Source organism: Lygodium microphyllum, chromosome 18, assembly GCF_053477565.2.
Source record: "Lygodium microphyllum isolate KBCC chromosome 18, Lygodium_microphyllum_v1.1.10, whole genome shotgun sequence".
Classification (NCBI taxonomy): domain Eukaryota; kingdom Viridiplantae; phylum Streptophyta; class Polypodiopsida; order Schizaeales; family Lygodiaceae; genus Lygodium; species Lygodium microphyllum.
In genome coordinates this window covers 52,425,090-52,449,384 of record NC_141152.1, presented here as the reverse complement: position 1 = coordinate 52,449,384, position 24,295 = coordinate 52,425,090, and the positions used below count along the sequence as shown (strand labels likewise).

General features: G+C 42.5%; 1 protein-coding gene across 1 annotated transcript in view; it reads left to right on the top strand.

The window, feature by feature from the left end:
• The first annotated feature begins 9,760 nt into the window (after window positions 1-9,760).
• Window positions 9,761-24,295, top strand: part of DER1 (DERLIN-1) — a 56,862-nt gene continuing 42,327 nt past the window's right edge. Inside the window, exons 1-3 of the mRNA XM_087698682.1 lie at window positions 9,761-10,038; window positions 11,567-11,702; window positions 11,828-11,901. Coding sequence (XP_087554808.1) covers window positions 10,022-10,038; window positions 11,567-11,702; window positions 11,828-11,901 — 227 coding nt within the window. The 5' untranslated portion in view covers window positions 9,761-10,021. The remainder of the gene's footprint in view (window positions 10,039-11,566; window positions 11,703-11,827; window positions 11,902-24,295) is intronic.

The following is a 24,295-nucleotide window of genomic DNA, read 5'->3' as shown; positions in this document are numbered from 1 at the left end:
TCATGGAGATCATTGGGGCCTTTCTACCCATGAAAGCCTTGCTATCCATACATACCATGATGTCCGTACATACCATGTTGTCCATACATACCATGTTGTGCATTTATCCCATGCTATCCATTATAGCCATGTTGCCCATTATTGCCATGCTACCCATTAATACCATGCGTCCATGATTGGGTTGAGCCATATAAGTGCCATTGGGGCTCCTAAGAAGAGTGGGTGAGCTTCTACCAATGGTGAGTGGAGGTCTCACTAGAGGGTTGGCTACATGGACGATGGGAGAGCTCAAGAGAGGTTCGTCATTAACATGAGAAGGCTCATAGACCTCATAAGTGGAAGGGGGGATACCCTTGGATCCAAGAATGCCCTATGGGCCATGTAGCGGCTCCAGTGGTGGAGGCCAATGGGACTCGCACTTGGACTCAGTTGCCTTTTCTTGTGCTAGAGTGATGGCTAACTGGGCTACAAGAGTAGTGAGCTGATCTAGGGTTCGTTGAGTTTGAGAATTCAAGAGGACCATTTGCTCAATTTCCACATTGATTTTAGGCAACATTTAGTGATGGTTGGGAACCATGTCATTATGCCTCTCCATGTGATGAAGTTCATGCCGACATAGAGTGTGATGGAGCATGTTGTAGGGGTCCATATCGGGCACTTCTTCTTGTATATCACCATGATAATCCTGTGCCAAGCTAGGTTCATTATTCATTGAGGTCTTAGAGTCCCTAATCTCCCTTTGGACCTCCTCACGGGCCTTGCTTTTGCCTTTTTTACCAGCCATTTAAGTGCAGTCCATAGGACCCATTGTTAGTAAACATGGCGTAACTTCTAGTAGGAAACTCATATTAGTGAGATTTTTGATTCAAATCAAAGGGAAGGAAAGTCCTCTTTGAAATGAGTTATCAAGCTTTGTGACAAAAGATGAAGAGATAAATTTGCAATTGGATTTCTGTGCTTGTTTTGGAGTGGTTTGCACCTTGTCCACGGTGACCTTAGTGCACAAAAATGGTCGTAACCTTTAGATCATAGCTTTGATTGGGGAATTTTTTTATTCAAATAAAAGGGGACAAAGCCCTCTTCGAGATGATCTATAGGGTTAACTCCGATATATAATATAAAATTTACTATAACAAGCTTTCTGTGACTATTCATGATTACATGTGACTAAAACATTGTTTTCCCTATCCCCACATGCACTGTATGAATGGATCGTGGGTTGAGAAGCCTAAGTATCATTGTAAGAAACATCTTGAGCATATTGAGCATAATCCCCAAGTACATTGACATATCCATTTGCTTTGCCATCACCGTATAAGTAGGCTTTAGTATTATATATCTTATATTGACTGCATACATGTCAAGTGTCATACATGGGTGCCTTGATCACAGAGAGTATGTCCAATTAGGGGGGTATCTCATTAGGAATGGGGTGACCATGGTATGTACCTGCACTTGCATCCAAGTATTAGGTTCCAAATCATCGAGAGGTGGGCAAAGTTTCCCCCAAGCCGTGGGTTGTGCATCCCTTGAGGGTCTTAAGTGATAATGTAGGGTCACCTCTCTTTTGGCTTACCATCTCACCTGACATCAACCTTTTTTCTCAGTGGGAGTATACATGGTAGACATTTTTGATTAAGAAACCAGCATGATGTGCATTGGAAAATAAGCATTAGGCCTTTTCATGAGATGCAAGGATTGAACAAGGGCTTGGGTGGGACTTACCTTGGTAGTCTAGTGACTCATTGGCTGCCACTTACCCTTTTACAATGGCTTATCATCCACTTGGGAACAATTCAAGAAACACATGATTAAATAAGTGTTAATGTTAGCAATAACAAATGATGGAGAGTTAACATGATTCATTGGAAGGAGAAGCAGCCATGGCAACTTGCAAGAGAAGAGAGAGAAAGGGGTTGGAACAAAAAGTAATTGGGATTTTTTCCCTCTTCTAACTCTTAAGCCTCCAACTTTGGTCATGGGATCCCTAAAAGTTGCAAGAAAAGAAGTGACGATCTGCTAAGTTAACCATTTTACCTCTGGATATGTTGAAAGCTCTACCCATAGCTCTTGCTTAAAGTCGTTACTAACTATAGTCCTACCTGCTATACCTGTACTTGTGACCTAAGTGACTAGGGTGTCTGATTTGAAAAGGGAACTAGATGGAGGAGGAAATGAGAAAAGGACCAAAGCTTGATGCTTTGGTACCACTTGTAATGAATGAAGCTGAGAGGAGAGAGGAGAATGAGCAGAAGAGAGAGAAATGAGAAGAAAAAGAAGAGAGACTAAAATATGAAAGAGGGAAGAAGGAGGGAGGAAGGCAAGGAAGCTTGAGAGGAAGGTAAAGAGTCTGTTCTTGATTATGTCTCAATGCCCCAAATTGGGTCTCTTACACCTTATATACCCTTGTCAATGTGACTAGGTATTAACCCCTAGTTCCCATGTATCTCACTCATTACATTGGCAAGTCATAGGGTGTTTGTAATAATTCTTCATGTATTCTTTCTCTTTGTTGCCTTCTGTTATTTTTCTAGTGTTCAAAGAGGGATGAAGTATGGTTTTACTTTCCCATGTATCTCGCTCATTACATTGGCAAGTCATAGGGTGTTTGTAATAATTATTCATGTATTCTTTCTCTTTGTTGCCTTCTGTTGTTTTGCTAGTGTTCAAAGAAGAGGGATGAAGTATGGTTTTACTGGACAAAGTATTTGATTCTTTTGATTCTTGTGGGGGAAAACTAGAAGGTTTAGGGGTCAAATTTTTTATTGGTTGATGCACCTTGAATAGTGAAGAATAGAGAGAAACCATGACCTCATTTAGAACTTGATGAGCACTAAGTTTTTTTTCGACGATGAGGGTATTGGTTGGCTAGATGGTGAGAGCTTCTACAAATATAGCATTTCGATTTTCCATTTTTCTTGGAGCGAGTCTTTTGTTGGATTGGCTTCTTCTTATGGTGAGAAGAATGGCGTTTATAATGGGCATAAGAACGTGGTGGACAAGAGTAATGACTATATCGCTAGCATCCAAAATCTTTTTGAAATTTTAGTTCGTACTACTTACAAATGGAATCGAGCATTTGGTGATGCAACTTGGCCACCTTTTTGTTGATTGCAAATATCCTTGATCACCTTTTCCACAATTTGACTAAAGTTGCCAATGCATGTAGAGGATCAAGGAATGAATTCACAAAATGTTATTTAAGTGTGGCATCTTGTACCGAACAACCAAGGAACTGTTAGAGTTGGGTTACAGAAGGCAAGGTATTTGGAAAGGTTTTTAAGGCTTTCAAAACATGATCTTATAGCACAATTTTGCCATTAGTAATTTGCAAGCCTAAGAAATCCATGGAAAGAGTGAAGAGGGTGAATTTGAAGGGGGAGAGAACCATGTGTGCTTCTTCAATTGGGGAAAGAAAGAGTTGAAGGTGCTTGATGTGTTGCTCCACGATGTCAGAAAAGACTAATAAGTCATCAATGTACACAAGGACAAAAGGTAAGTCGACAAAAGTAGAATTAGTCCATTTTTTAAACTTAGTAGGGGTAGATTTGATTCCAAATGATAAGACTGTCCATTAATAAGGATCATATGGAACACAAAAGGCAGTCTTATGGGGCTATGGGCAATTGCTAGAAGCTTTATTTTAGGTCAAACTTAATGAAAATTTGAACATTATATATTAATATATTAATAACATATAAATATAAATAAATAAATAAATAAATATCACGATCATACCGCCATCACTCTGTAGTTGTGGAAAGTCGGTTCACAAGTGGCGGGTTGATTGGGTAGTTGGGTCTAGATCATAGGTAGGTTGTGGTCTTCTCAGGTGGGAACACGAGGACTCTCAATGGTGTAGGTGTGGTCCTCTTGAGGGTTATCGGGTGACGATGCGTGGCACCCACCCTTGCAATTGTCATCTTGGGGGGGGGGGGGGGGGGGGGACGTGGCGGCTGCAATGTGGGATCGCTCCTCACCCCTCCTTAATATTAGTATAGATTGTCAAAGCATGCTATTATATTTCATATATGGTTTCTTTTGATAGCTTTTGTGTGATTTACAATGTGAGCCATAATATTGATTTATTTAGTATACCAACCCAATATCAAGATGCGATGCTAATGTTGTAAGAACCCTATTGCTACATGAAGTGTGTCTTGCATCGAAAGCACTAGTCTCTTTCCCACTTTCTCTTTGATGCTCGGTTTTCCTATGCTCCATGTGAACCTACCAACATGATGAGGCAGGGGCTATATAACATCTATCTAATCTATTGCACAAAGAGAGAGAGAGAGAGAGAGAGAGAGAGAGAGAGAGAGCAACTAAAGCCTGAGAGAGAATGACAATGAAGACCAACTTGATGCACTAGCACCCAGTGTTCATTTTTGAAAGTCCCCTAGGTTTTTTCCATTGAAGGGCTCATGAACAAGTGCCTTTCTTGTGGAAGGGCTTTTTCAAAATTTTGACCTTCGATAGACATGTATTCTAAAATTCGCATTTCTAGCTAATAGAATAGTATTGGAGAAAAAAAAAAACTGTAACATTTATATAAGCCATTTGTTTGGTTTTTCATGTCCATTAATTTACCAAAATCTAATATCGGTATGATATGATGATAGAATATTCAAAACTTAGTATAACATATATGATATGAGTACTTACTTAAGAATTAAAAAATGTATAATGCCAACACCAAAAATAAAATTGCAATGCCATGTTTAGGTTGAAGCTCAATCAATTGAGATAGTCTAGAAAGGCAACAAGATAGTTTTACAATCATCCATAGTCTCGAATGAAATAGCAATACAATCAAAGTACACCATTACTTAAACTCTCTTATATCAACTATGTTGCCACCACATTAACATTGCGATGAGCTTTTAATCCATCCCATGTAGCATAGATGGCATCCCAATCAACATCTGTCGGGTCCTTAGCACCATTGTATGAAAGGAACATGAGTTGATTCAAGCTCTCGAGTGACAATCTATTGCGATCATTGGACTTGATATGATTCATTTTGGAAAAACCTCTCTCACAATCAACCGTGCTTGCAACAATGACCAAGCATGCACGCCATAACTTTTTCATCTCCGCAAAGACTTGCTCAAACTCAATATCATGCCCACACAATTGCCAAGCAGCATGCATACTTTGCCCTGGACATGTTCTTTTTAACTTCACCATGAAGTCTCCATACTCAAGCTTGCATGCATCAACATCAACAAGTGTCCCAAACTTTTCTAATAAGGCATCTATCCATATTGCACCCATTGTAAAGCATCCACGAACATCATGTGGATAATCCTTTGGACTAAATATCTTTGCAGCCTCAAACAACTTTATATCAGTAAACCTTGCATATAGTGCAAATATAACCTTCTGTACAAATTGCTTGCCAATTTGAATGCAGCTATCCCAAGTCACCAATTGCACACAATTATCCTTAGGTCCCAATTGGTTGTTATGAAGACGGTGCCTTTCCATAGCTCCTACATTGTTGATTGAAAAGTACGCATATCCATCTTTGACCTCCTGATAAAACTTTGTGAGATATTGTGTCCCATGACCAAAGTCCCCCAATAAGAAGCGTGCCTCAAGGATATCTATAGTAACCATAAGCTCAGTTCCTATAGAAGTAATGTCGACTTGCTCAACTTGGAATTTTTTGTTCAAAAGATTTCAATAGTGTAGCACATCAGCTAACAAATGAAGGAAAAATTGAATTTTAAATGAGGTGAAAAGTGTATATAACTCTACACTTTCCCTCATCCATATGCGCAATAGAATCGGCATAAGTGTTACAAGCCTTTTCACCACTTGTCCTCTAGAGAGCCAGCGAATCTCATGCACCTTCAAAAGCTCATGAACTGGTAGCTCAAATTCAGCAGCTAAATCTTTCAATTCTGCATTCCTCTTATAAGAACTATTGAACCATTTGTAAGACTTTCGAGCTGCTGCTTCTACTACCTCAAAGATAGGTAATGTAGATAATGCATCCTTAGAAGCCAATGCATCTCTATGTGCTATACAATGGACCCCAACTAAGTGTGGTACCTCTCGAGAAAATCGGGTAACTAGGCCATTTTCTTGCCCAACCATTACACTACATCCATCAGTCGAAAATCCAACAAGCTTTGACTTTGGTAAACCAAAGCTTTGTAAGAACTCTGAAAGGCCATCATACAATCCTTGTGCTGTTCCATTTTGTGTCTTTAACAATGCAACAAATCTATTGCATACATGTCCATTTCCCTTATCACATAAATATGTGATACATATGATCATGTGGTGATCATTAGACACATCTGTGCTTTCATCCACCATTAGTGAATAAAAAGGGCTTTCACTAATCTCTGCCTTTACCTTTTCATGCAAGTATTTGCAGCATGCCTCCAAAAACATATGAGCTGAACTTGAAGAAAGATATGATGCATAGCTTGCTTGACTAGGAACATATGGTGCCCCAAAAAAACACTAATTCTTCAACATTCTTCTGAAAGTCAGAAAGTGGTTTATTCCTAATAGCAATGAAGTACATGACTTGGAGTAGCACCTTGATCCGTGCAACCCTTTTATCCACCTCTGCTTGATCCATGATCTGCATATGTGTATCAAGGGGTAAAGTTGTTCTTTGCTCTTTCTCTGCCCATAAGAACTTTGCTTTCAAATGTTCTTTAGATTTGTCATGCACCTCCAATGATGGTCGTTGAAGAACTGTGCTACCAACATTACCAAAAACATTGCTCATCTTAAAATGCGTGCACATCTTACATCGGATTCTTTGTTTTCCATCTGCATCATGTATGGTATAACTCCATGGAAAGTATACTTTCCAATGTTCTTGATACATACGTTGGCCCTTTACTTTTTTTGCAATGGATCCTTCATAGTCCAAAACTGCATCCACATGTGTCTCATATTGTTCTCTGATTTCCTGTATATTTTGCATCACATTGACATTTTGTTCCATCATGCCATTGTCATCTTCCTCATCTTCTAACCTCACATTGAGGTCCACACTCACATTCCTTGTCGGATGGGTACATGTGTAAGAGCTTGCATGTGGAACATCAATGTCCGCACTACTAGTAGACACATCATCTCTTGACTTTCTCTTTCTCATAAAAGCCATTGAGAGGCTTAATTGTTGAGAATCCTTTTTGGGACGACCAATTCTTGTTGAAAAGGCCATAATCCCAAATGTAGCTAATGGCTGTCAACAACAATAATATCATGAGCTTAAACATCCAACAATATGTATAAAAACTTTCCACTCTCTCTAACAATCCTAGAAAGTGATCTACAGCTCCTTAGTTCTAAGGACTTAGAAACTTTCCACATCCATATGGACCATGGCGCACTTAACCAATCTAGTATCCATTCTAGCCATAACCTTGAAATACATGCCTTATTTTTCAACTAGCTTTAATCAAGACTACCTTAACCTTGTTTAAATATTTAACCTTGAATGAATTTGTTGAAGTTTGATGACTCACCAGCAGTGAATTCTAAATGTCTTGGAAGATAGTAAACTTTCACCCTGGATCTACAATGGCTTAAGTCTGCACTCTTCAACTTCTCCAACAAACTTCAAGGATGCTCCATTGAACCTTTTCAAACCACATCAAATCCATAGACATTAGTTAATAAGGACAATTAACAATGTTATATTTCTCCATGAATTCATATAAGCATTGTCTAATAGCTAGTAGCTACTCAAATGTAACAATAGTCTATTACAATTTACATGACTAAAATATCTACGTTGCAAAAGCCCGGCGCCCGCAGCGGCCACTGGCCAACCCCATTGCCCAATGGCCACAGGCCAACCCCATTGCCCAATGTCCAATGCCCGCTGCCTGCCCAATGCCCATGGGTGACCCCGCCGCTGGCCAGTGGCACCTAGTGCCCACGCGCCACTGTCCAGACGCGTCATGCCACAGTGCTCCAGCCTCCATAGTGCACACCAGCTACCCAGATGAGTAGTGGGCATTGGCCCCTTGGCCGTGGCTTGCAGCCTGCAGGTTCACGAGTCTCCGCTCAGTTGACACTGGAAGGGCAGGAATTGAAAATGCTGGCCTTGAAAGTCCAATGCACTGCCCTGATCGCCGGGCAGGAGGAAGCGCTCAGGAAGGAACTATAGACGAGGTTCTCGAGCTGCCAGGGAGTCGATGTGAGAGGTGAGGTCGAGGCAAGTGCTGGCGGAGGATTGGATTTTGGAGATGGCGTGGTTGATCTCCTGGTCTAGGACGGGCTGGAAGGAGAGGAGGCGCTCGGGGTTGAAGAGGTGGAGGTTGGCAAAGCGACGGAGATCCTGCCAGGCGGGGCCGAGGTCAGCCATGAAGAGGGTGTCCTGGACCCTGGTGCTGATTCCTGAAGCACCACCCTGGCCAAGGACGGGCGTCGGGCTGGCACTGCTGATTACCACCGTGTTGACATACCCCAGGCGGCGCAGGTGCAGCATCGGGATTCGGCCCATAGGTGCAGTATCACTGGCCATATTGGCCATGGTCTTGGCGGTAATCCCCTCCAGGCTCCATCGCTTGCTATTCTGTAACACAACGTAGCACAATAGCACCACCAGCCCGCCTGTCACCAAACTACTCAGCACTTCCATTCGCACAACCTCCATGTCGCAGATTCTCATCCACGCTTCGGGCTACTACGAGCCCTATCACGATTCACAACCTTTCCCTCAGCGTGCCAGGCTCAGACTTTTAAATATTGCTTAACTAACGCTACACTGCTACTATGCTACAGCCTACCTCAAGGCTCAATGCTCATACGGTGACAATGGACATACCTCAACAGAATACTCGTGAGTCATGACCCGTCTTTCGAGCGCTTGAAGCCTGAAGGCACGAGCTTGGACTCTTGGAAGTTGGAGCCTCACGATGCAGTCTGGACTCTGCAGTCTGTAGGTACTAGGTAGTAAGGTACGACTCACGATGTGAGTCGGGAGTCGGGACTCGGAGGTCGCTGTCAATATTTCAACCAGTTTTTAGGTTTAGAATTTAGGGTTTTTAGTCTTAGCAAGCTAGCTCTAAGCTAATAGCACCTCGCGGGCGGCCGGCCACAAGGACTCAGGAGGTATACCGTATACCTTACACATATATAAATATATAAATATATTAATTTTTAAAATAAAAAACTGCCCTTCTATAGCAACGCTTGTAAAATCATGCCCTTTTCTAGGAAGGGCAAATTTTTTTCCTTGCCCTTCGATAACAAGGTTTTAAAAATATTTACCTTCTCTCGAAGGTCAAAATGCTTTTAGAAGGGCTCTGCAACCCTAAAAAAAAAACCCTGCTAGCACCACTCGGTTCTAAAAGCGATGTGATGAAAATGAGAAAGAGATGAACAAGCAAGATGAGATGTGAAGAGAGTGACAGATAGAATGACACACATTAAAGTGGCCTGAAATGGCCTCAATCATCAAACATTATGTCTATTAATCAACACGTCTTCAAATTTGAATTTAAAAAAAACTTGGGAAAAAGAAAAGGCTTGGGATAAAATTGGGAGAAAAAAATAGAGGTTCGACGCTAACCAAGAGCAAAAATAAAGTAGTATAGATACAAAATGCATTTGCCAAAAACCGGAGGTAAAGTTTCCAACGGCCGACTTGCCAAACAATGAAATGTTTGGATTATTGTGGCCCAACACGTGTAAATGTGTGATTGGTCGGCCTATTGCTGTTTGCTAATTGGTTGAACTAACCGTAAAGAAGTAAATCATTGCAGAGAGCGCAGAGGGGCGGTTGAATGCATCCCGACCGTTGGTGCAAGATCGGACGGCGCAAGATTGATCGACTGACGTGGAGCCTCGATGCTTCTTGTTGAGCTAGAAGCCTGACGAAGCTGGCCCCGAAAGCGTGCATCGACTAGGCGACCGTGTGGTCCTTTTCTTCGCAGCCTGCGCAGAAAGCCATAGCTGAAACTCGCGTTTGGAGGCAAACTTAGCAGATACAATCTCACCAAGAGAAAAGGAAACAGCGGATTCGGCTGCTTCAACCATGTCTTCTCCTGCTGAGTAAGATCATCAATTTGTCTTAGTCGGTTCTTTCCATCATTGCTTCCTCCATTATAAATGAACACCTGAGACATTAAACAACAGACTAGTAAATCTCGCTCCTTCCGAGTAAGGTCACAAATTTGTCTTAGTCCGTTCTCGCTACTTTCACAGACATTAAACAGCAGATTCATCTTCCTCGCCAATGTCTTCTCCTGCTAATTAAGGTCACAAATTTGTCGCAGTCCATTCTTTCCGTCGGCCCAAATGAATGCCTTAGACATGGAAGATTGTTGGCCCCATTATTGCCTTTTTGCTCGGCTCGAGAGTGCAGTCTTTGCAGCCAAGTGATTTGATATATTCCGTTCAAGTAATTATAGAATGGCAAACGAATTGGCAAACTTTTGAAATGCAGTGTTAGAAACCACAAAGCCTAGAGTATTCCATCATGTGCATGCTAGGTTGATGTTGTGGCAAGTTGTCACAATGGATCAATGAGGACTCCAAGGTCATAAGCATTCGGATCTCAGATCTCAGATCTCTCAATAGTTTTCAAGGTCGGGTGATGGAAACACAAAGATAATATTTATATTGTGGCAAGTTCATCATAAAGGAGCAATGATTTTGGTCTATAATGTATTGCATGTGCATATTAGACAAAATGATATTGATGCTGTGACAAGTTATCATAAAGGAGCAATGGTTAGATGCATAATGTAGTGCATCATGTGCACATTAGACACATAGCTGGAAGCTTTCACAGCGTAGTTGTCAAATAAGTCACATCTTTATCCAAAATCATTGGCATTACTCACGTTTTTATGGCTATTGACACGTTGGCATTGTGACATGAAGGGCAATCTAACTCAGACATTGCCTGAAGCTTTCACAGTGTACTCATCAAGTGAGTCACATCTTTATTAGCAAGAACCTAGTGGTCCTTCACCATGAAGATGGCATGCATCTGATTAAGTACCAAGCTGCAGCAGTATTTGACTACACTGTTCTACATGTTACTGATTTTGTTGCCAATTGGCGACTCTATTAACTTCACTAGCCTGTTTTGGGTTTCATAAGCCTGCATCTGAAGTTGCAACTTGTGTCTTTTTCCTTCGAGAAAATCTGAAGCAATGAGTATGTTTTGAGCACTAGTTTTCTTAACAATTGAGTTTGATGAGAAGTACTATTTACTCTTTATACTTGCAGATGCACCATATGAGTTTAGCATCAATTCTTGGGGTTCTATGTGTTGATACCATTGCTCTCCTAGCATCTTACTCACAGTAGTGTAGATCTCTTGTGGATTGTTAAAATGTGCATGTATCCAAGGAGCTCATATCATTTTTTACTCATATTCCTTGTGCCATATATTTTGATACTGAGATTATTTCCACATACCAACCAAAGTATTCTAATGTAACACAAATTGTATGGTCAGGTTATTATGAATTGTCTCACCATCTTATACTAACTGTAAATTACAAGTTTGTGAAATTGCATGGCAAATGATGAACATTCTTTTCTCTTCTTTGTCACATTTAATCTGCAGCTACTATAAATCACTTCCTCCCATCAGCAAGGCTTATGGAACTATCTGTTTCTTTACGACTCTGGGTGTTCAGTTGGGCTTAATCAATATTTACTCTATTATTCTGGATTATGGGAAGGTCTTTAAGGAGTTCCAGGTGCGGTGATGTTGTTTTATGTATGTGTATCTATTTTGATAGGATGTTGCACCTCAAGTATACTTTTCTATGCTTTGAACGTCCCTAATAAATGTTAAAGCATATTTTTTGGTAAATGCATGTAGGTTTGGAGGCTATTGACAAACTTTTTTTTCTTGGGTCGATTTTCCATGACATTTGGCATCCGTCTGCTTATGATGTAAGATCTCTTTTTTTTCCAACCTAGATTTTAAGTAAAATTTGGTCAAAAAGTCCTCTCTACTTATTTTGTCAACTTGATTAATGCCATTTTTCTACTCTAGTATGTGACCTTCAGATTCTCCTGTCAAAAAAATTCAATTTGTAGGCTGTAAACAAGGATGAGGCTGAATGGGGGCAGCCTGTCTATTTATAGATTTGGAAGGATACCCCAAAAATTAGGGTTTCCACTAAACTCTCTCGAACTGCTCTCCGTTTTAGGGTTTTCAGTGAACTCTCTCGAATTGCTTCCCGTTTTAGGATTTCACTCTATAAGAGCATTTTTAATGTGTTTTGGGGCTGTTTAAAAGGCTAATTAGCAAGTAATACATATTTTAGCTCAACACCTCCTCTCAGGCCCAAAACTGAGCTGAAAGATTAGGCCAGCCATTGTGATGTTTATGTACTCCAGGGCGTCCCACCCCAAACCAGCCAAGGCATCGGACAAAGGGTGCACATCAGCTGCCCAATGGCCTTCTAGGACTGTATACAGAGGCGATGGTTATCTTACCAAGGGAATCCAAGTAGTCACCCCAGAGAGGACAGGACATCAGACAAAGGGTGCAAATTAGTTACCCAGTGGCCTACCAAGCCCTACAAAGGCGGATGGAACTATATGGATTTTTTTAAAAATAAGTGACGTAAATTTGATGGGATGCGACCGATTGAGTAAAAGTGACCTAGAGGACGGGAGTAGGGAAGATACACCCAACACATCACAAAACAGTGCAAGCTAATCCATCCACCGAGGGTGTTGATGACGAGGAAAAATAGGTGATGAGGTATCCATGTGATGAAGAAGGATGGTGGTGTGGTAACAATAGCCGCCGGTGGAAACATCTTAGGATCCGCGCAAGTGGTGCTCTGCACAATGAGATGCAAAGTATGCTATATGCTGAAGAATGCTCATGCAGTAGGTGCCACTTGGACAGTGTCCCTCGTGGGAAAATTGTTCACTTGTCCAAGCGCCCTAGTACAAGGATGATGTAATCATGCAATGCAAAGGGTAAGGTACAACAGGTGGAAGAAGCCGATGTCGAAGACAAATTGCTAAAGCCTATAGAATACCAAGAAGGGTAGGAACCTTCTCTCAACTTGGATGTAGATGCCGAAGAAGGAAGAGGAGCTTGATGTCGGTCTTCATATGGCGTCGAGAACCATAAGGAATGAAAGAAGATGAAGTGGATGAAGCGCCTTGCTAGAAGAGCAAGGTAGAAGTCACCTAGGATGATGAAACCATGAAAGGAACGGTGTGCATCTCCACGTCTCTAGCCCAGGTAGGACTAAAGCAATCTGCAAGTTAGCCCTACACTGAAAGACAAAACCCTGTAAAAGAGATGAGAATTCGCAAATACAGAGGTTAGTGGTGAGATGCTCCAAAGCAAAACAGAACAGAAAGAAAATCTAACTCAAAATAAATGCAATGAATGTGTGTGTGTAAGTAAATGCAACGGAAGGCAAAAAAAATGGAAAAATAAGAATAATGAATCCTATGGGCCCGACTCTAAGAGTGCAAAAAATGATGCTAGATTGACCTAGGGTATTCGAAAGGACCTAGAGGCATGCTAGGCTAAGAAGGTGGCAACCATCGCGTACGTCCAGTAGCAGAGCTCTGCCAAGGGAATGCCTAACGAGGTGGGGAGGAAGGTGAGATAGATGCATGAAGTGTAATGGGATCAGAACCTGCAGACCAATCAGCCAATCTCTCAAGGTTAGTAAAAGAGACGGGCTGCTGAGGTTATACTCGAGTCACATGTCTAACAACAACAGCGAGTGCTGAAGGAGCAGATGAAGCAGGAGCGGAGGGTGTAGGCCCACTGGACTGTGCAGTCGTAGCGGTCTACTGAGGCTTTTTAGGTGGAAGATCGTGGGTCTTGGAGCGACACTCATCGTCCACATGGCCTGCTCTCTGGCAATGTGTGCAAAACCGGTTTTTCTTAGGGAGTTGTTGCCAGATAGAACTAGATTCTTTGGTTCCATCTGAGGAAGAGGAGTTACCCTTTGATTGGCTTGCCTTCACATCTAGCGAGTTTTTGCCGCTAGTGGTTGTCCCTCCTGAAGAAGAGGCAACCAACCCCCTCTGCTTTGAATAAGGCTGTGATGAGGATTTTTTATGGACTTGATCATACAGCCTCCCGTAACGCAAGAATTGGCACTCAAACTCGTAGAAGGTTGGAAATCTAGGTTGGGAGATAATGTGGGAGTAGTGGTGAACTCGGCAAGTAACTGTCTATATTCAGCCAACTTGACTTTTAGATCATCCCCTTCCTTAATAGAGAACTCTTGAAGCTCAAAGTTAAGATTGATGTGCCGAGTATGATCACGAGCCGCATAGCGGTCAAGAAGGTGACTCCAATGCTCTAACACGAGCGGAAAGTGCAGAAACCGAGAGTGAAATTTAGGAAGCAATCCCTGCATCAGCTCAACATTGGTTGTGGCATTGCGGGCTCTCCATTGACGGATGTAATCAGGGTGAGGTAGTCGAGGGTTCGGCATAGGCTCTAGACCAATGATGAGGTCCCAAAGATCCTGAGACTCAAGCACTTGTTGCATGAAATTAGACCAAGTGGTGAAATTTGACCCATTAAAACGTATCGTGAAGGCATTCTTGGCGTTTGCAACAGGAGTGGTAGTGCTCGGAGATGGATAGTGTGAAAAAGTGTTGTGTGGGTAGGATTGGGGAGTGGAGTACACTTGTGAATGGGCCCTAGAGTGCCCACCAGGCATGCGTGTAGTGTGCAAGGTGGATCCATAGGTAGGGATGGGTTGATTAGGCATGGGCATGGTAGCCACATGAGGAACCCAAGGAGGTGGGATGGGAACACGGTGAGGAGAAGATGGGAATCTTTGCGTAGGTGTAACCCAAGGAGAGTGTGAAGACACACCATAAGTTGAGTGTGGAAACCCTTGTGTATGAGTGGTCATGGGAGATGTGAAGGTGGGGATAGTGAGGGGGATGCTCATCACAATCGTCCAAGGAGTTATGGGTGTGCTCATGTGCTGAAAGGTGAGAGGCACTGTGTTAAAGGGTGGCATTCTGCCTAACGAAGTACCATGCTGCAAAGAAGTAGAGAATGGGGTGAAGGAAAAGGTGCTAGGAGTGGAGATGGAAGATCCAACCCCTAGGCTGTGTGATGCAGATGTGGAGTGTAATCGAAGGTTTTGGAAAGATGATGAGAGGTGTGATACAGAAGAGGGTGGGATGGGAGGGAAGTGAGAAGTGTGCGTGATATGCTCAAAATGAAACAAAAGCTGTAGATGTACATGAATTTTGTCTTCTTCGTGAGTCTCCTCTATTGAATTTCACATATGCAAAGCCATCTGGATCCTGTACCTTAAAAGAAGAAACAGGTGAGGGTTTTGATTTATGCAAAACAAAAGAATTGTACAAACTTGACATTGGACTTGGCTGAGATGATGAAGATGGATCACCAGACGTTTCGAATGCCATATGTCCTCCATGATCGGAGAGGTGGCCAGCCTCACCAACCGGTTCGGATATCGTAGCAAAACTGGTAGGAGTGTAAACATCACCATACTTGTTGTGATAGTACTCCTCAAAGTCGTCCTCTGTCATGCTAGTGAAATTTGGTGAAGGTGGAGTGTCGTCCTCCTCGCCGAGTCCATAATGCCGTCTCAGGGCCTCCAATGATGGAGAAGCCTGATAAGACATCATAGGAACTGGAGAAGGTGTCTGGGACATTGTGATTCGGTTACGAGTCCTATTGTGTGCCTCGCACCAAGACTAGCTCTCCACAATATCCGCAAGATACTCTTTACAAGAGCACCGGCTCTGATACCATGTGAAGGAAACTGCTAGGGTTTGCAGTGAGGACACAGAATGTACGACCATGACAAAAACACAAAGAGACAGACATAGACACAGAGGGCAAAACTCAAACCCTAAACGCAAAACTCAAAAAACTCTTAACACAAAAAGAAGAAGCGAGAGAGAGAACATAACTCTGAAGTGAATGAATGCTGTAAATGAATGTAAGAGTGTACACTGTGCTCAAGGGCAGAGCAATGTCGGAGTGTGACGTCCACCGAAGATGGATCCCAAGTTTGTGACCACCAGTCGGAGTGTAGGAGTGCTGAATAGTGAATGGTAGCAGGCTGGTCACCAAAATGAAGCAGTTTGGAGGCTAGAAACTGGTAAATGCAGCAGTGTACCACTGATCGGAGGTTGGAAACCGTGCACAGTCTGCTGTAAACAGCAGGCTGAAACAGTGTATGAGAGTGTCAAGGCCTGCAATGGTGAAAACGCAGGCTGGCTGACCCTGGAAATGATGGACAACAGGCTGAACAGCAGTTTGAGACAGTCTCCAGCAGTCTCTAGCAGCTGAGAGTTGTCGCCTATAGCAATGGACGGGCTGAAGATAATGTGGCTGTAGTTGATGATGGCTGCACAGCAGATGGAGGCGGGCTGTAGGCTGGAAGCTGGGCGTCAACAGCAGCAGAGGGTGTGTGGGCTGGTGTAACCTGCAAACAAGGATGATGGTTGAATGGGGGCAGCCTGTCTATTTATAGATGTGGAAGGGCGCCCCAAAAATTGGGGTTTTCACTAAGCTCTCTCAAACTGCTCCCCGTTTTAGGGTTTCCACTGAACTCTCTCGAACCACTCCCCGTTTTAGGGTTTTACTCTAAAAGAGCATTTTTAGTGTGTTTTGGGGCTATTTAAGAGACTAATCAGCAAGTAATGCATATTTTAGCTCAACAAACCTAACTGAAGGCAGTTTCGGCAAGCTTTAGCTTTATTGGTGTGAAGAGACTGCTCGAGTTCGCATTGAGGAAACATAGAGTGTACTGTAGGGACCGGTTAGGCACGGAGATCGAGATAGACTACCGCTACGCGCAGTGAGAGATAGAGTGAGAGAGAGCAGAGTAGAGAGTGAGCACGTTTTTTGATACAACCACAAGAGAGTACCTTTAGGTTTTTAGATACATATATATGTGTAAGTACAAATGCTAAGGGTGTGTTCACACTCGAGCACATTTAAAAGGCATGAGGCCTTATTTCCAACAACCTTCCACCTAAAGGCAATGTGCCTTAAGAGGAGAAAAGAATCAACTAAGTATAGGTATGTACAAAGCTGAAATACATATATCTATCCAATTCCCATCATCTGTTGACAATGAGCAAACTGCTCTGCTGGAAGACCCTTCGTGAGAAGGTTTGCAGGGTTATCATCTGTATGCACTTTGACAAGCTCAATGCTCTTGTTGTCAAGTACATCTCTTATAAAGTGATACTTCACCTGTATGTGCTTTGTCTTTGCATGAAAGATAGGATTCCGTGCTAGCATGATAGCACTCTAACTATCACAATGGAGAACAGGTAACTCTGAGATGCCAAGCTTTTCCACCAAACGTGAAAGCCATAAAGCTTCCTTGCATGCCTCAGTGGCAGTCACATACTCTGCCTTTGTAGTAGACAATGCAACACACTTTTGTAGCCTGGAGATCCTAGAGATTGCTCCTCCTGTGAAAGTAAACACATACCCAGAAGTGGACTTCCTGCAGTCCACATGACCAGCATAGTCTGCATCCGTAAAGCCAACGACAGATGCCTTCTGCTTTCCAAAGCAGATGCATAACTCCTTTGTGTCTTTGAGATATCTCATAATATCTTTCATTGCATCCCAATGCTTCTTGCCAGGGGTTGCCATGTATTTGCTAACCACTCCCCCTGCAAAGGCAATGTCAGGAACCATAGCATACATCAAACTGCCAACAGCTGAAGCATATGGTATCTTGGCCATTTCAGCCTTCTCATCATCAGATGTAGGGCTGTTCTCTGCACTAAGTTTCACATATGGAGGCAATGGAACCCCAATTGTTTTCCTCCCCTCCATATTGAAAGGCCACAAAACTTTAGAATTATACTCCTGCTAAGATAGATAGAGTAAGCCTTTCAATCTATCTCTGAGTATTTGCATGCCAAGAATGTGATTTGCATCACCAGATCCTTCATGTCAAAGCTGCCATGAAGACTTTGCTTCAATGAATCCAAGGCATGAGTATCCCTGCTAGCAATTAGCATGTTATCAACATACAAAACCAAGATAATCAGGCTGCCATCTACTGCCTTCTATCTCTGAGTATTTGCATGCCAAGAATGTGATTTGCATCACCAAGATCCTTCATGTCAAAGCTGCCATGAAGACTTTGCTTCAATGAATCCAAGGCATGAGTATCCCTGCTAGCAATCAGCATGTTATCAACATACAAAACCAAGATAATCAGGCTGCCATCTACTGCCTTCTTGGTGTACAAGCAGTGATCCACTTGACTTATATGAAAGCCTTGGGATTGCATGAATGTATCAAACTTATGATACCATTCTCTTGGTGCTTGTTTTAGCCCCTACAAACTCCTTTTGAGTTTATATACCATTTTTTCTTTCCCTTATTCAACAAACCCTTCAGGCTACTGCATATATATGTCTTCATGCAAATCACTATGTAAAAACGCAGTCTTTACATCCATCTGTATGAGCTCCATATCCTCAACTGCAACCAAGCCCAAACTGGTTCTCAATGTAGTCATCTTGACTATTGGAGAGAAAATCTCATCAAAGTCAATTCCATGCTCCTGCTTGTACACCTTTGCAACCAATCTTGCTTTGTACTTTGGTGAGGAAGCATAAGTGACCATCTTGTAAACCCATTTGCATGGAAGGGTTTTCTGCCCTTTAGGCATCTACACCAAGTCCCAAATGCCATTTTTTTCAAGAGATTCCATCTCTGACAACATGGGTTTATACCATTTCTTATTATCTTGTTTGTCCTGTGCTTCCTTGAAGCAAGACGGTTCACCACAGTCTGTCAACATGATATAATCAGCTATATTAATTGTACCAGGAACAAACCTGTCAAGTTGTCTAGTAGCCCTAGACGATCTCCTAACCCAATGGTCATTGTTTGTGGGCTGTTCCTGCAAATTTCCGTTTTCAGCATGTTGTCTTGGCATTTCAGTCTGCAAATCAGCATTAACAGCTTGCTGTCCTAGCTGTTCCTGCTCATGTAATGGCTCATTTTCATGGGCAATAGCTGGTTGATCATTTCCAGCATTTACAGGTTCATTTACAGCAGGTATTTGCTGCTGTATAGCGGGCACATTTTGCTGTCCAAAAGGTATTTCTTCCTGGAATACAACCCTACGTACCTCCTCAGTCTTTTTGGGCTGTTTGTATATGCAATCTTCCCGGAAGATAATGTCATTGCTGCGTACTACTTTTCTTTTCTCGGGATCCCACAATTTATACCCCATTTCACCCTCGTCACCATATCCTAGGAAAATGCATTTACAAGACTTTGGCTCAAGTTTGCTGCGTTTTTCTTTACGAATGTGCACAAAAGCCTCGCAACCAAATACTTTCAAATGAGCATATGAAGGTGGCTTGCCCGACCACGCTTCTTGGGGAACTCCCCTCCCCCAAAGACCTGTTTGGTGATCGATTAATCAAGTGAACGGCTGTCATAACAGCTCCTGTCCAAAAACCCTGGGTTAATGCAGCATGAGACAACATCGTATGGACCTTATCCTGTATGGTCCGATTCATATGCTATGCAACTCCATTTTGGGGCGGATTATAAGAGGGGCAGTGAGCTCCCTCTTTATACCTTTGCTATTACAAAATGCTTGAAAGGCCTTGGACACATTTTCCCCACCATTGTCAAAGCGAAGACACTTAAGTGTCTTATCTGTCTAATTTTCAGCCAATGCTAAGAATTTTTTAAACTTGTCAAGCACTTCATTCTTGCTACGAATAGGGTAAACCCATACTTTCCGTGTAGCATCATCGACAAAGGTGACAAAATATTTCTTTCCCCCTAAAGATCATCCTGGCATTTGAGATACATTCGAATGTACTAACTCTAGAGGAGAAGATTTCAAAGAAAGAGACTTTTTGTGAGACGTCTGTGCTTGTTTGCCATAAATACAATGATCACAATGCTCAAAATCAGCATAACGAAGACAAGGCAAGTAACCTAAACGAGAAAGTACTTTCATTCGTGTTTGACTCATATGTCCCAACCGGCCATGCCACAAAGAAATGCTTGGTTGCTCGGTCACGGCAACAATATGGTCACGCACACTAGATACATGAAGTGGATACAAAGTATCACTCTTGCAACCTCTGGCAATCACTCTTACTCCCTTATAGATCTTCCATTTTCCATCACCAAAGGTGGTATGAAAACCATCATCATCTAGCTGCCTTATGCTAATCAAGCTCTTCTTGAGTTGAGGTACATGCCGTACATGCTGAAGTGTAACGACAGAGCCATGCTGAAACTGTAATTGCACACTGCCATATCCCTTTGCTGTCACAAAATGCTTGAAAGGCCTTGGACACATATTCCCCACCATTGTCAAAGCGAAGACACTTAAGTGTCTTATCTGTCTGATTTTCAGCCAATGCCAAGAATTTTTTAAACTTGTCAAGCACTTCATTTTTGCTACGAATAGGGTAAACCCATACTTTCCGTGTAGCATCATCGACCAAGGTGACAAAATATTTCTTTCCCCCTAAAGATCATCTTGGCATTTGAGATACATTCGAATGTACTAACTCTGGAGGAGAAGATTTCAAAGAAAGAGACTTTTTGTGAGATGTCTGTGCTTGTTTGCCATAAATACAACGATCACAATGCTGAAAATCAGCATAACGAAGACAAGGCAAGTAACTTAAACGAGAAAGCACTTTCATTCCTGTTTGACTCATGTGTCCCAACCGGCCATGCCACAAAGAAATGCTTGGTTGCTTGGTCACGGCAACAACATGGTCACGCACACTAGATACATGAAGTGGATACAAAGTATCACTCTTGCAACCTCTGGCAATCACTCTTGATCCCTTATAGATATTCCATTTTTCATCACCAAAGGTGGTATGAAAACCATCATCATCTAGCTCTTCTTGAGTTGAGGTACATGCCGTACATGCTGAAGTGTAAAGATAGAGCCATGCTGAAACTGTAATTGCACACTGCCAATACCTGCAATCTCACATGCATAGTTGCCCCCAAGATGGACAACACCTTGTCGACACCTTGTATAGGCGGAAGACCACTCACGATAAGGAGTGACATGAAAGGAAGCACTTGAATCGAGAATCCAGGTATGCATGTCATCATCTGTATCTGCAAGTAAAGCATGTGCACCAAAGTGTGAAGAGACAAAGAGTACGTCACTTCCACTATCATTGTCATGAGTGACTACATTCACCTCTTTAATTTTTACACTGCTCTTCTTAGGTTGAAGAGACAAAGAGTACGTCACTCCCACTATCACTGTCATGAGTGACTACATTCACCTCTTTAATTTTTACACTGCTCTTCTTAGGTTGACTGTCCTTCTTCTCTTCCTTGCTATCATATGTCTTCTTGCTTTTTCCTTTCTCTTTCTTCCATTTGTAGCAATCACATTTAAAGTGACCCTTCTTGCCATAATGATGGCATTCAATATCTTTGCCACGTGATTTACTGCGTCCCTTGCCATCATATTTACCCTTTTGCTATGATCTGCCCCTAGTATGCAAAGCACTGGATGCATTGTTATGCTGATTTATCTCTTCCATAAGTAGAGCACTCTCTATATCAGCATACAAAAGGATTACATTAGAATTACTCATATCAGTCCTGAATGTATCCCAACTCTCTGGTAGAGTGCAAAGCAAGAAAGTAGCCTTAAATTCCTCATCAATCATGAACTTCAAGGCAACCAGCTGGCTGAAAATGGAGTTAAACTCACTCAAGTGAGTAGACATTGCTGTACTCTCTTTATACGCAAATCCATAAGCTTTTTCAGCCAATACACTTTGCTTGCAGCACTCTTTTGTGCATACAGTCTTCCAGTCTAGTCCATATAGCATATGCAGAATCCAAACCTTCAATGTTGATCAGCAAGGCATCAGAAATCGATAGCTCTATGGTTGAGCGTGCAAGCTCATTTAACTCATCCTAATCGTCCTGTTCCATGTCCACGGGCTTTGCCCCTTTGGTTTTGATCAGCTTTGCTTGCTTCTTTTGCAATAGGATATTGTAGCATTGCTTTTTCCATACTGCAAAGTTATGTGCGCCTTCAAGCTTCTTTATGTGCATCAGATTACTGCTGTCATTGCTGCCAGCCTTGCTGCCAGCCATGATTTTCAGCCCAAATGTGACAAAAAAACCAGCAAATGCAGGCCCAAACTGTCACCGAAGTGACCAAGGTACAAACAAGTACCAATCAGCAACAAATGACCATGCAGAAGTACAGATTTCAGATTTGTATTTAAATTTTCAGAAGCACCAAATCATGTGCTACATTATCCAACTGATTACAGCTGTTGCAAGGGCGTATGCATCACATTTCATGAGAAATCCCAAAATTTCAGCTGCAATTTCTGTTGTACATGTACCCACGGGCATAAAATTTGACACAAACGATCAAAAGCCCCAAAATTTTGTGCTCAAAACATCAACCACACATCTGCATTTTCTCTATCATGCATAGAGTAGTCCAGTTTTGTCAAAATAGAGCAATTTCAATAAAACCCCCAAATTTTACCAAGTGTTGATGTCCAAATTGCGTGGAATTCAACCTGCATGTACATAAAATGTCCAAATGCTGCACAAATTTTGCCCAAACTGCAAAAGCCCTAAATTGCACGGGGTCCAATGTGCATCAATGTCGAGAAATTGGGTAAAGTTCAGCCCAATTTGTGCATGTACATTAAAAGCCCCAAATGTCGGGGACAAAATGTCACAAATTCCTGCAATTTTTGAGACAGATGTGCCTGTCTTGCATCAAATCCCCCAAATCTAAGAAAAGCCCCAAATTTCTGGACAAAGATTTGCCTTCCGTGCTTGTGCACACGAACGCTCGGTAACGGGAAGTAAAAATAAGAAGAAGTAAACAAAAAAATAGGCCGTTGACTTGCTGCCCGTTGTCCGTGCAGCCCCCTCGTTGCCTGTGCAACCCGGCACCCTGTCCCTGTTTCGTGCGAGCCTGCCGTCGTGTCACGCAGCAACAGCCTCCAGTCGTTCGTCAGCGCTGCAGTTGCCTTTTGCACCTATCGTCGGCAGGTCTGAACCTCTTGTCGTCAGCTCGTTTGCAGCGTCGCCTTTTGCACACTGTCAGACGTGACCAGTCTGCCGCCTTTTTACCCGTGACCTGTCTGGTGGTCGTTGCCCCACTTGCTAGTCGTCGCTGAATTGTGCAATGTCTGATGTCAGGGCTGTCACGCTACCATGCTACAGCTCCTGACTCTCCACGTTGGGGCCAGGTGCACACTCTCCACGCTTGAGCCTTCTGCAGTTCACGACCTGTTTTGCCTGTCTTGATCGATCTCTGAGACGTACGAATACCTCAACCGCAGCTCTGATACCAGTTTGTAGGGACTGGTTAGGCATGGAGATCGAGACAGACTGTCGCTATGCGCAGTGAGAGATAGAGTGAGAGAGAGCAGAGTAGAGAGTGCACATTTTTTGGTACAATCATAAGAGAGTACCTTTAGGTTTTTAGATAGATATATATGTGTAAGTGCAAGTGCTAAGGGTGTGTTCACACCCGAGCACATTTAAAAGGCACGAGGCCTTTATTCCCGACATGTATGACCATGATAGAAACAGAGAGTCAGATAGTGACGTGCAAAACTTAAATCCTAAATGCAAAATGCAAAAACACAAACACAAACAGAGAGAGAAGGAGAACTCTAAAGTGAATGAATCAATGCAGTAAATGAATGTAAGAGTGTACAGAATGCTCAAGGGCAAAGCGGTGAGTGTCGGAGAGTGATGTCAATCAAAGATAGATCCGGAGTGTTGTGACCACTAGTTGGAGATGATGAGAGAGTGCTGAATAATGAAGAGCAGCAAGCTGGTCACCAAAAGACAATGGTTGGAGACTCATATCTGGTAAGCATAGTAGTGTACCACCAAAGAAGGCTGAAAATTGATCACACTAGAGGTAGAGAATTGTCAAGCGACAATAGGAGAGGTATTTGCTGATATAGACGGCCTACTAGGAATAACAAAATGCAAGTATTGTAGGAGTCGCTTGGTGGGAGAGATGGCAATAGCTTGTCTCCTGGCACCAATGTTGAAAACACAGGCTGATCAAGTGCAATGATGATGTAGTAGATGGAAACAGGAGGGCGATGACTGAAACAGGCAGTCTAGGGCTGGATGGTGATGGGTTGTAGTCGGTGATGGCTGGATAGTAGATGGTAGGTGGTTGATGGCTGAAATATGTACGATAGAGTGAGAAACCTGCTCAAAAGGATGGGCTGAATGGTGGGCAATTTGTCTATTTATAAATGTGATTGGACCCTCCTAAATTAGGGTTTACATAGAAACTCTCTGGAA